This window comes from Crinia signifera, chromosome 2 (assembly GCF_055691185.1).
Source record: "Crinia signifera chromosome 2, ASM5569118v1, whole genome shotgun sequence".
NCBI classification, from domain to species: Eukaryota; Metazoa; Chordata; class Amphibia; order Anura; family Myobatrachidae; genus Crinia; species Crinia signifera.
The window spans coordinates 353,432,705-353,445,158 of NC_139218.1; the positions used below are offsets into that span (position 1 = coordinate 353,432,705).

Genomic DNA, 12,454 nt, shown 5'->3' on the forward strand with positions numbered 1-12,454 from the left:
CAGAGCAGTTAGTAAGAGATACTATACTTGGTAAAGTGCTGAGGAATGGTGCTGATGATTCAATGTAAATGTATCTATCTCTCATTGCTTTTTTCCCAAACAAAATTTAACAGTTTAATCGGCCAGGTGACATGAGGGAGATTGCTAGACTAATGAGGGAGAGAGGGAGATTGCTGCTATTTCAGGGAGTCTCCTGCAGAATGCAGGAGGGTAGGTAACCAGGTTAGGTAACCAGGGTAGGTAACCAGGTAGGTAACTAGTAATGTTGGGACACGGGACTGACCTTAAGCCTGGGCCCCCAGTGGCACTCCCCCCTCTCCCAATTACTTACCAGCGGTGGTGTCGGCGGCCCAGCAGCATCTTCTCTCGGAGGAGCACTCACAGCACAATGCAGCCTGCAGAGCGCCGAGCCCCTCTGTATCCTAGGCTCGGCACTCTGTAGGCTGCACTGTGTATTGTACGAGCCTGGCCGCCCGTATTTGTGCGGGGGGGGTGGTGCCGTGCCACTGTGGGCAGCTGCCCGGGCCCCTCCAGAGGCTGGGCCCCGGACCAGTTGTACCCCTGGCACCCCCTGTCGGCGGCCCTGTAGGCAAATATGCACAATGTAGATGGATGAATGCCTTATGTGATATAATCATTGTGTATTTTTGCTATCATGGCATTTGTGTTTACTGAAGGCTTTCAGATCGCTAATAATTGATGCTTCCACAGGATAAATGAATATTGCAGTATCTATATGGCAGATAATTATGTTGTGTAATACTCAATCATTCATCTCAAAGTCAGTGGATTGTATCTGAATGGAGGATTGGGCTTCCCTTCCTCATCCTATGCTGTACACACTGCAGCCTTATAAGCGAAGTGATGGAGAATGGGTGTTTGTTTTTAGGCTGAGCATGATGACATCGCAACATTACTTTATATTCTGATTCAGTGAGACAAAGTCAGTCTGACATTGATTCAAATCTGTTTTAATGAACATTCTTTCTTCATTTTTTTTTTACTTCTCTCAGTCAATGGAACTCCGGGAAGCCAGCTTTCTACCCCTCGCTCTGGGAAATCGCCAAGTCCGTCGCCAACCAGCCCTGGAAGTCTGCGGAAACAGAGGGTACAGTTTTGACTTCTTCACTTTCTAATGTTGCCAAAATATTCCCTGCAGATTTGTTTAAAAAACTTCCAATGCAGTGCGTTCCGTTGTCACTGTCATGTGTCAATCAGACATTCAGGAATATATGGTGGCAAAGGGAACGGGACTGACTTAATTATTTAGTTGGCCTCACCCTCTATGAGTCATATTTAGGAATGAAAACATGATTCCTGACCTCAGTGGTGCCTATAGAGCCTGGTACTGAGTGTGTGCCACAGTTCTCAGAAACCTACTTCCTATATCATTAAATAAAACAGAGCCAGCATTCCCCCACATGAAAGTAATGACCAGGTTCTAGTAGCAGTTGCAGAATCCCAGGAGTATTCATCAGCACCGGAGTTTTCCTGATATAAGGGTTTCCAGGGCAGAGTCACCCTGCTCTCGTTGGTGGAATAGCTAGCCGAGTGATAGGCCGGGGGTGTTCGCATATGGACTATGGGAGCCTTTTAAGAGTCTCCTATGCTGAGAGAGCCTGCATGCTACTGCTTATAACACTGACTGCATGTGGATTGAACCTGCTATGCTGTACCCTGCTGTTGAGAATCGTCATCTGAGACCCTGTGTTTTTGATCCTTGTCCCAGCACTTTCATGTGAAGATAGTTCTACACTATATACTGTAGTTTCTATATTGTGTCTCAGAAAATTAACATAATTTGTACTACAAAAGAACGCATTACTTTAGAATAGAGTGGTATAAATAATATGTTTCTAGAATTTAACTTGCACATTATGGTATATCACAGTAATACATCACAGTAATAAAAATGACATTAGATCTAGAAAATTAGCCACATTCTCTGTATATAATAGTCCACACTTTCCATAACTGGTTTCATTTGATGGAAAGAAATTTGTGTCCTGCATATTAACCCTTTGAGAGCACACATGTCTGTGAGAGATGTGCCAAAAATGCCAGCGTTCGCTCACATTTGTTATATAAATTCAAATTAAAAAAAGTGTAAAAAAATATATATATATATTTCCAATAAAAGTTAAATACTAAAAAAAGGGAAACGGGTGTTTAATACCTCTAGGGTAATTACCTGACGCTGTGTAGGGCTTAATTCAAATCAAGCAGCAGTTTAATTTAGAAAATAATTTTGAACTGCGCTTTTGAGGAAGGAAATCACACAAATATTTGAAACAATTTATTAAAAATAGGTAATAACATTAAAATGAACAATTTAAAATGAAAATGTATAATACATGATACACATCGATTAAGCTTTGATTGGCGTGTAAATGGTGCAAGCCTTAATAAAGCTACCCCTTGTAGGAATGGGGATAATGTGGGAAAAGCACCCCACTGATCCTTCTTTGCGTGGATCCTGTTCCTATTGGACTCCAAATGGGCAAATATTTTGGGCGGGAAAGTTAGTGAACTCACATATCCGTGATAGCTGCCACTGCTGTGTGCCGCAATAGAAGTGGTCCCCGTGAAGTAGGGACACAGGTTGAGCTATACCAAAATGTGAGACATATTTATTTAGCCTAGAGAAGTGAGAAAGTTGACAGTGATAATGACCAGCCAATCAACTCCTGTCACGTTACAGGCGGGGGGTTTGAGAAATGACCGTTAGATTCTGGTTGGCTGGTTCTTTATCACCAGTTGGATTATCACTGCACCAGACTTATAAATCTGCACCTGAGTCCTTATTGCATCTGTCTCTGGTAGCTACCTTGGTTGGATTCACGGTTAATTGGACCAGGGTTATTTTTAAAGGACCCTTCTCAGTTGAACCTCCACCTAGGTAACCCCGATATTGGGGCAGTGGATAATACTAGCCCTTCTCACAGTGAAAAGTCCTTTCCTTAAAAACACTGAACGAATGTCAACTAATAGTTGATGTTCAAAGTTGTTATTGAATTTTCTTTTTTTAATCTTTGTTATTTCCCTAATGATGGTTAGTACACAGTATATTCCAGCTGTCATATAGTATGACAGCTAGAGATTATCCATCTTGGAGATATTTGTTACTCCCAATCTTAGCACTAATATGTTTTGAACAAATACTCTGGGATCAGTTAGTTAAACACGCCTTTTATGCCCACAACTTTATTGAACTCCGGTTGATCGGATCTCCTGCACATAGCAATGTGGCTAGGTACAGTATACTCCCCACCCCACATACCATAATAGCAAATATTAAAGATACAGACACTTTGTGGCCTGAATTGGTGCATGAATGGCAGGCTATACTGGAACTCAGATCTTTTTTTTTTTTTCCTTTCTTAACTTTGAAACCAATGATCCAATTACAACTAGCAACAATAAAGCATTTTTACAAACTGATTTTATTCTATTGTGTCTGCATAAGTACAGTACTGCTATGAATCTTGTTAAATAGACTTCCCTATATAATGGTGTCTTTATAGCTGTCAAGGATTACCATTAATAGCAGCACTGTAATTGCCAGCGGTAACCTTTTGAACTGAGAAAAAGCTTTAATGATGTATTTAAAAAGATTGTACTTACCTACCAGTTATGAATCATTAAAAGCAAATGTGAGTTTGCTTGTACAGAGGGACAGATGGGTAAGGGGTCAGAGGCACAAAGGGTAAAGGGGACAGAAGCACATATGAGAAAGGGGCAAAGATGGATAAGGGGTCAGAGGCACAAAGGGTAAAGGGGGCAGAAGCACATATGAGGAAGGGGCAAAGATGGATAAGAGGTCAGAGGCACAAAGGGTGAAGGGGGCAGAAGCACATATGGGGAAGGGGAAAAGGACAGTTGGCTAACTAATGCCAACACCGCACATATAATAGGTAGGAACAAGCACAGTGATGTCAACTTCTCAGGCAGCTGGATCTGTAACTTTGGCTCCCCATTCAGTTTTTCCTATGCGGTGCCCTAAGACTGCGCTACTCCATTGACTGCTTCACTATACTACTGAGGGGGAGGAGCTTTGTCTGAGCCATAGTCAGCTGAATACAGGGCAATGTATTTTGCATCAATGGCTCAAATCTGAACACTTAAATGCTACATAGTTACATAGTAGATAAGTCTGAATAAAGACTTGCGTCCATCTAGTTCAACCTAGGTTTTTTTAGTTAATCCCTTGGTGTATGTTCTGAAAAATTTAAAGAAAGATTTTGATTCTTATTTGTACCCATGGATGTTTTTAACCAATAAATGTTTATCCATCCTTGTTTTAAACGTAGCTATTGTCTCCGCCAACACCACTTCTCCTGGAAGAGAGTTCCAAAGTTTGACTGCTCTGACCGTAAAGTAATTTTTTTTCCTCTAAGGGAACTAAAACTTTTTTCTTCTAATCAAAACTCATGTCCTCGATTCCTTTCTAGCAGTAAAAAGGGTGTGTGACAGTTCCTTATATTGGCCCCTGATATATTTGTACATGTTGAGCATGTCCCCCCTTAAACATCTCTTCTCAAGTGTAAATAGTCCCAAATTGCTCAATCTCTCATCGTAACTTAGATTCTCCATACCCCTAATAAGCTTTGTTGCTCTTCTTTGGATTTTTTCTAATTCTATGATGTCCTTTTTATAGTGCGGGGCCCTATATGTTGTTGTTGTTGTTGTTCACTGTTCATATCATGCAGTTATATTATTTTTGCTAACATTTACAAGAGAGATTATATACTATAAAGCTAAAGGTTTCAGGGCTAAATGCTTAGGCTCGTGTCAAGTTCCCCTAATCCATAAGCTTCATTTTTTGAGGGAATTCTGAGTAAATCCTGTTTAATGATAATGTTGCTGTGCTGTGATCGCTGTCATTAGATACATTTTAGTCCACATGTCTGTTGTCAGTATTGGTGGAACGGCTGTGGGGAAGGGGTCACTGGGTGGAAACACCGGATGTCTATTCAGGACTCAGCACCTCGGAGTTCATATATCTTTGGTGTTTGCACGAAACGTAGTCATAAGATCAATCATGTACTGGAGAGTGAGGTTAGGGGTTGTACAGGATATATTTGTAACTATTGTTCTGTGCATACACACTGTGCCAGAAAGGGTATACCTAGTGCAAGTTGCTCTTAATGACTATAAGCTACAGTATACACTTGTCATGTGTGGAATTGTGAAAATCGATCTCATTTAAGGGCCGATTCTGGTTTACTCTCAGTGAACCGAAATCATCCCCTGCCCTGCAATCAGCCGCGGCAATTTGCAGTGCCGCCAGGCCGTTTTCATGGAGCGGTGCGGGCCGGGTGGTGTGGTGGTGGGCTCGTGTGTCACCTATGGGAGCACCCAGTGTTTAATGGGTGTCCCAATGGGTGAGGTGTGCTGGGGGTGGGCGGCTGACATCAAATGATGTCAGCTGCCTGTCCAGTATTCGTCTCGCTGCCCGCAAATATATGTCAGTCCCCACTGACTTACATTTGCGAAGGCACGGGAAATCAGTTGATGGTCACCGACCACATGCGCCGTGACGGTTTCCCCTAAACAGCATTCGTCCAGGCGGCGTTACAAGGACGCAGCTTACCGAGTCAACCAGAATCACCCCCTTAGTGCACTGCTAGGGTAAATACTATGGAGAAAGGGGACATTTGAGTTTACTTTGTGTGCATTATGGAAAGAACAATTGCAGTTGTCAATCAGATAATAGGGCCACATGACTGTCAGATACAGCACAAATTTTTGCACATATTGTACAGTGCCCTCGCAGACCATATATAGGAGGAGGTTTTATCAGATCTTGGAGAGAGATAAAATTGAGATATAATTTATCAACCAATCAGCACTGAACTCATTTTTCAAACATAGTTCCTGATTCAGCAGTGTCCTCACAGGAGGTTTCCTTCAACTACACTCGGAGGGGCTTACCCAGCATTCCTGAAGGAGATGCTGGGCTGCTCGGGAACACTGTGGCATCACTAGGGAGGTGCGGGCCTCCCTACGCTTGCAGGGGTGACACCAAAATTCTCCTCCTCAGTGACAGGAGCTGGGTGCTGCACTGTGACTTTGCCACCTCCCGTCACGGTGTAGGAGCCAGAGTGCAGTGAAACAAGTCTCAGGGGGTAGCCCAGCATCTCCAGGAGTGTTTCAAATGGGATCGGTTTACAAGGCCACACCCCTTTCTCACAAGGCCATGCCCCCTAGGCATGCAGTATGAGGTCATTAGGTCGACACTGTCTAGTTTGACAGTCATTAGGTCGACCACTATTGGTTGGCGGTCATTAGGTCGACACATGAAAAAGGTCAAAGTTTTCCATGATTTAAAAAAAAAAAAAAACGACTTTACCATCACAGTAGGCATAGAGGGAGCATATAATAGTATCGTGCGTGAAGGCAGGCGAGTGCAACAAACCATGCGACGGGACGCAGTATACATTGTCCATGTCAACCTAGACACCAAAAACTGTAAAAAAAAAACACAACAATCTTTTCCCATGTCGAAATTTTGTTTGAGGCGACCTTTTATCCATATCGACCTAATATGTTGACCTAATGACCTGGGAGGGTGACAACTAGGTGTGGTGTGTGCAACCCCTAGCCTCCGTTCATATCTCTCTCTCCAAGCTTTGATAGATCTCCCCCTTAGTCTAAAAGGGGTATTCAATCCCGGGTCATGACTGCCGAGCTGGCCCGACAGTTGTGGCCCGGTCCCGTTATCGGCCCGCTCGACTGCATCTCAACTGGTGGGATTCATTGTCCTGCCTGACGAGTGTCGAAAGGGGGCGTGGCCTCGAGAAACAACCGTGGATCGTCAAGATCCAGCTGTGAGCTCGACAATCCATAGCCGTCGGGCTTGTTTTGCCGAGATGCTTGTTCAATGCTGTCGGAAAGACAGCAATGACTAGGCAACCGCCGCTATTTCCCCCATCAGAAATAGTGGCGGGGGATTGAATACCCCACCAAGTGTCCATTACAGAGATTTATATCGCAAATATATCAATACAATTTATAGACCAATTTACAACATCTGCTTGCACCAGCTTTTCTCAGTGGAGATTGTTGTCCTAGTACTATGGAACTGCTTTTATCCAGTATACAAACATTGTCCTAATCTGTGTGTACAAGCCGCGCACAATACTTCCCACATTTCGTACACACATCTCTGCAGTGCCTAGTGGCCAGCTCTCAATGCTAAATGAAAGGAAATGCAGTTTTCAACTTGTACTTTCTCAGATTTCCCCCCTGAGCACTCACTGACCCACTGAACACCAGACCGTCTTGTTTGAAGTCCCGTGACGTTGCGTACATATGCGATAACCTACTTTCTGGAAGATGTCCACATTAAGTTTTCCTGCCGAAAGCAATAACCATATTATGTAAAAGTCTATTGATCTAAGATTAGAATTTTTTAAAGAAAATTGTTCACCACTGTTCGCAGCCTGAGTAGCCCTGGACTTACTTGGCTGCTGTGATGAAATCACCCTTCTCGAGGCCGGAGCTGACGTTATACACCCTCCCCTAAAACGCTTGGACACACCTGTGTTTTTTTTACACTCCCAATAATGGCTGGTTACCACCCTCAAATGCCATCTTCAATCCTTTCAATAACCTTGTGAACGGCTAGCTAATAGACTAATATGCAGTCTATTGAGAAACAGCCGCTGTTCAAATTTGCACAGCAGCAATCCGGTTTGAATCCGGACCATTGTCTGTACCTACCTTGACCGCACACAATTTTTTTTTTTTCTCTTTGTTCATTATTTTCTTAAAAGTAGTCAGTTTTCTTTTAATAACAGAACAAAAACAATTAGAATGTACGGGTTTTTTTTTATTAATTAATGAGACATCAACAACAAAGTGTATTTTTTACAGTGTCTGTTAATTGTAAACCCAGACGGGAATCTACTACTGAAAGCTTTTGATGCCAATCCTTAGCGTTGTTAAATGAATAATAAAACATTTTTGTATTCCGCACATTGTAACATATAAATCCGTTTGGCATCAAAAGCCTTCGTGTACAGCTCTGTTTGGTCATTGGTTGCTATGAATGGGTATTTTTAAAACACTGAAACAGGTTTCCCATAGCAACTTATTTCCTACTTGACTTTAAGTTTGTTTATTGCATTATGCTCTGGATATGTTCGTTCATTAGCTGTATCGCTGTCACAGCTAAACAACAAAACAATTCCAGTTACAAAGCAAACCTCTTATTTCTTTTGTTTTTTTATACACAAATAAGCATTCTGTAGTTTATTTTCAGAGTAATTACTAGTGACTTGGATGATTGGAATATAATTCAAGGCAGTAATTTACTAAGCATTAGGCTGTTAGTAAATACAGAATGAATGTTTTATATTTGGATATTTAAGAGACTTTTATTGTAATCACTGTTGCAGTACAGCACATTGTATTCAGTTATAGGTAATTACTGGCTGGGGCTCGGAATGTCTCATACGCTGATAGGGAAAGTGTATGTGTTAAGAAATGGTACATGGTCTTTACCTGCCGGTGTCAACAAGGGTTAGCAGTAGTACCCCTTTCACATCGCACTTAGTTACCGGTTCATGACGATTTCTTACCGGTTAGACCCGGTAATTAGTGCGATGTGAAAAGGGTTACCGGGTCCAGCAAACCGGTAGCAATACGGCAATACAAACCGGTAAAAAAGAAGGGTTCTTACCGGTTTGTTGCTGTGTTGCTTTGCGGTGTGAACAGGTTAATCAGGTTGAGCAGACCGATTCTCGTTCACACTATGGAGGAGGCACCATTTGGAGCAGCACCACCTCTAAGCGCTGACTCTTCCCCCACCCCCCAATGATGCTGACTCTCTACCCCACCCCCCACATGACATCAGCGATCTGGCAATATTGCCGGTTCGCTGAAGTGATCTGAACAGCGCAAAATACAGGGTCACACCGGCACTGAACCTTTTTTAAAGTCCCGGTGCGACCCTGCATTTTGCAACAGTATAAGAGATCAAACGTCACTTTCCTTCCCCTTTATGTGTCTGTGTTTCCCCTTCTCTTCCCCTTTTCCCATTACACAACTCTATTGCTGATTTTGTTTCATTTGAATAGTGTATTATTTAGACACCCTACATAATGTGTTCGATTGGGTAAAAGTTGTGGTGTTATAATATATGCAAGATTTATATAATTGAGTGTCTTTTATTTTCAATGTGCTGTAACACAAATCCACACTTACATTAAAAGATGGGAGGTTTCAGTTGAGTACACAATGAGCGATATGTTGTCCGGTCACTAGGTTTAATGTGCTGTACATCAAACCTATGGGGGAGGGGGGGATCTTAGAATGCACACCCAAAATACATGAGGTGCTATCATGCTGGGACTTGTAGTTCTGCAAAGAAAAACACATGGTGCAGATGCACACTCCATATTATTAATCAATCAATCAATCAATCAATAACAGGGGTTCATGGTATATCAATTGGCCAAGAAATTTCTTGGCCAATTGATATACCAAGAACCTATGTTATTGATTGATTAATAATAGGAGTGTGCATCTGCACCATGTGTTTTTCTTTACATCAAGCCTAGCAACAACATGCATGTTAATGAAAGATGAACAGTGTGTATGGGCGATCTGGGCTGATGGGAATTTGTTCCAACATCAGTATGCAGCCGATCAGGTATCCATGTCAATAATTGAACATTGTATTGCCACGAATGACCAGTAATTATCACTCTGTTGAATATGCAAAATCGTACTGCATGTGCAATAATTGTCTGTCCACTTCTGGCAGTGTATGCACTGCAGCGGCTGGCAGACATTTTCCCTGCTCCTTCTCAGCAAAGGAATGGAGACATGTTTCCTTCACAGGGTAGCAATGTAGATATTGTGGTCGTACACTGTGATGCTCAGATGGCCATAATGTATCCAGTGTATGGCCACGATGTCCGATGGCTTTTAGCTTGTCAGATAAAATATCTGTCTGTCTGACAGTCATGTTATCTCAGTGTATGCCACAATCTGCTGTATTTGCGCTACAGGGCTAGTATAAGTATACAAAGAGGTTTATGTCCAAGAGGGACAAAGAAGGCAGAACCAAAAAGGTTTTTTGGGGCACGCTTGATTGAATAATATTGTAGATAAATGAAATGATGTTAAGATTAAAATATAACTTTTATTACACTTGTTTAAGATAAAGGCGTCAAAAGAATTTCTTCATCACAAAGAATTAAACTGAAAATGCTGAGTATCCAAGGAATTAATAATTCTAGATATAATAACTACACAAATACATATGAAGTCACAAACATAATAACTCAATGTTTTTTGCGAAAATGTTTAGTTATCCGTGGAACAACCCCCGCACCCTGGTCAATAAGATTAAATACAGCTATTGACCCTTCATGTATTGGGTGCGATTAGACAAGGCGTCATTAGTTAAGAAAGAGGTGCAAAAGATGCTGGAAGGAATAGAGTAGAGGGGAAATGTCCTCATGCAAACCAGAAGCAGCTGTATCCCAATTAACTATACAGCACCGAATATTCCCTACTGGTCCCCCAGCAGGTACTGATCCGGCCTCTCACTGCTTAGCTGCTGAGATCGGACGGGATCAGGCGGCACAGTGAAGTTTGATCGTATCCGTAATGGGTTCTGAAGCAGGTGGCTGACATGCAGGGCTGCAGGGCACTTCTGCTTTCCAGAGGGTCAGAAAAGTCACCTCCCTGTTGACATAAGTGACATTGCAGGGGGGGACTGGTGGCCCAGATGGATGAGAGAGTGACAGATATAAGAGATTGCAGTTCAAGTGGTTTATGCGATACACAGACCCTTCTGCTGTCCTACCATCATGATGTACATAGGATGGAGGTTGAGAGTGATAATCTGTGTTTGCTCCCCACGGAGAGAAAGTCAAAAAGGAAAAGATAATAAACTTAAAGTGAATGTACCCCGTATTGGTGTCTCACTTGTGTCAGTATAAATGAAAACTGACCAACTGTATAGACAGGGGGTTAGAATGTTGCTTTGAATTGACAAAAGGAAACAAAATTCAATGGGAATCCATGTGACCCTGTCACCTCCCTGGTTGTTATTATCAAACAATGATGTTAGCGATTGTTACAGTATGTGAGGTAAATTATGGCTTAGAAGTATACATCAGCAGGACCACATAGGAACATTAGGCATGTGTATCTAGCGTAAGGAGTTGTAAGGTGAGCTTGCACAGAGCTTATGATCACAAATATCCGAAGTCTAATAACTTTAGGTTGTTATATTCAGTGAAGCTAGAGACACTGCATTTGAGAAGCCAGATTAGCGCAAGTCATATACAGATGACAAAATAATGGGTGCGAGCTACAGGTACTGCACACACAATACAATCCTGATTCTGAGTGCAGAAATCAAAAGACAGCATAAATATCGCATAAATATAGCAGATTTGTCAGTGCATAATTCCGCTGTACAGATGCCCGGTTTTGGATACAGAGGTACCTGCTAGCGCTGTCCGAGCGCTGATGATAAGCGTGTGTGTTCGGCAGGGATTGGGGGTGACGTTGGAGCAGGATCAGTGAGAGGCTCCGGCACCAGTGTCCGTGGGACGGAAGCGGGGAGGCCGGCTAACTCCGTGCGGCCAGCTGAGTATAGTGCCGCTGTAAGGGGGAAATCTTTGCGCCGGCACCAATGTCTGTTAGGCGTCGGTCAGGAGACCGGCTTCTCGCCGTGCGGTCAGCTGTTGGGTGCCAGTAACTGCCGTAAGATGAAGAGAAGACGTCAGGGGGGTTGTCCCGGATAGGAAGACACGTGTTTCGCACTTTGGCTTGTTCACGAGTGACGCCTCACTAGTATAAGTATATGTGTGTGTACAGAATGAGCGATAGTGATCGAGATATCTCATCCTGAACCACTACGCTGCCTTTTTTTTTTTTTGCTTTAGACACCCTGAAATAACAGCAATCTTCTTCTCTCCCTCATTAGTCTAGCAATCTCCCTCATTTCACTTAGCCCACATTGCACTGTTACATTTTACATTCCTCTCAGATGTAGCAGTACACACCCACACTTCTAGGTGCCACGTTCACAATCTCTTTTCACAATCTCTCCATATATGGAACTAGACACGCTCTTTGGGAGGAGCATGACAGGCCCGCTCAATGGGGCGCTTTGCAAAATTCTATTACCAACTATAATCCCTCTGAAACTAGTTTTCAAAAGTAGGCAAGTATGCTCCACATGCAGTTGAGAGGATGATCATGTGATTAGTGAAGCTTCTTATTCTTACTATGACCTAGTCCTAAAGACAAATACGCCCTGGCATACTTTTCTGTGTATTTTTTGCAGACATACAGTACACTATGTACGTCTCAATAACATGATTCCATCCATCTTAATCATACAGATGCAACAAATGATTTATTACAAAAGTCCTCAAAAGGAACCCAGAATAAACATTCTGCAGTATCACTGTTGGATTCTCCA

The 12,454-nt window shown here is 42.6% G+C and overlaps 1 protein-coding gene across 6 annotated transcripts in view; it reads left to right on the top strand.

The window, feature by feature from the left end:
- Positions 1–12,454, top strand: part of DCLK1 (doublecortin like kinase 1) — a 307,761-nt gene that overhangs the window by 179,912 nt on the left and 115,395 nt on the right. For all 6 annotated transcript variants that reach the window (XM_083169785.1, XM_083169786.1, XM_083169784.1 and 3 more), the window contains one exon: positions 1,014–1,108. In XM_083169785.1, the coding sequence (XP_083025911.1) occupies positions 1,014–1,108 (95 nt within the window). The remainder of the gene's footprint in view (positions 1–1,013; positions 1,109–12,454) is intronic.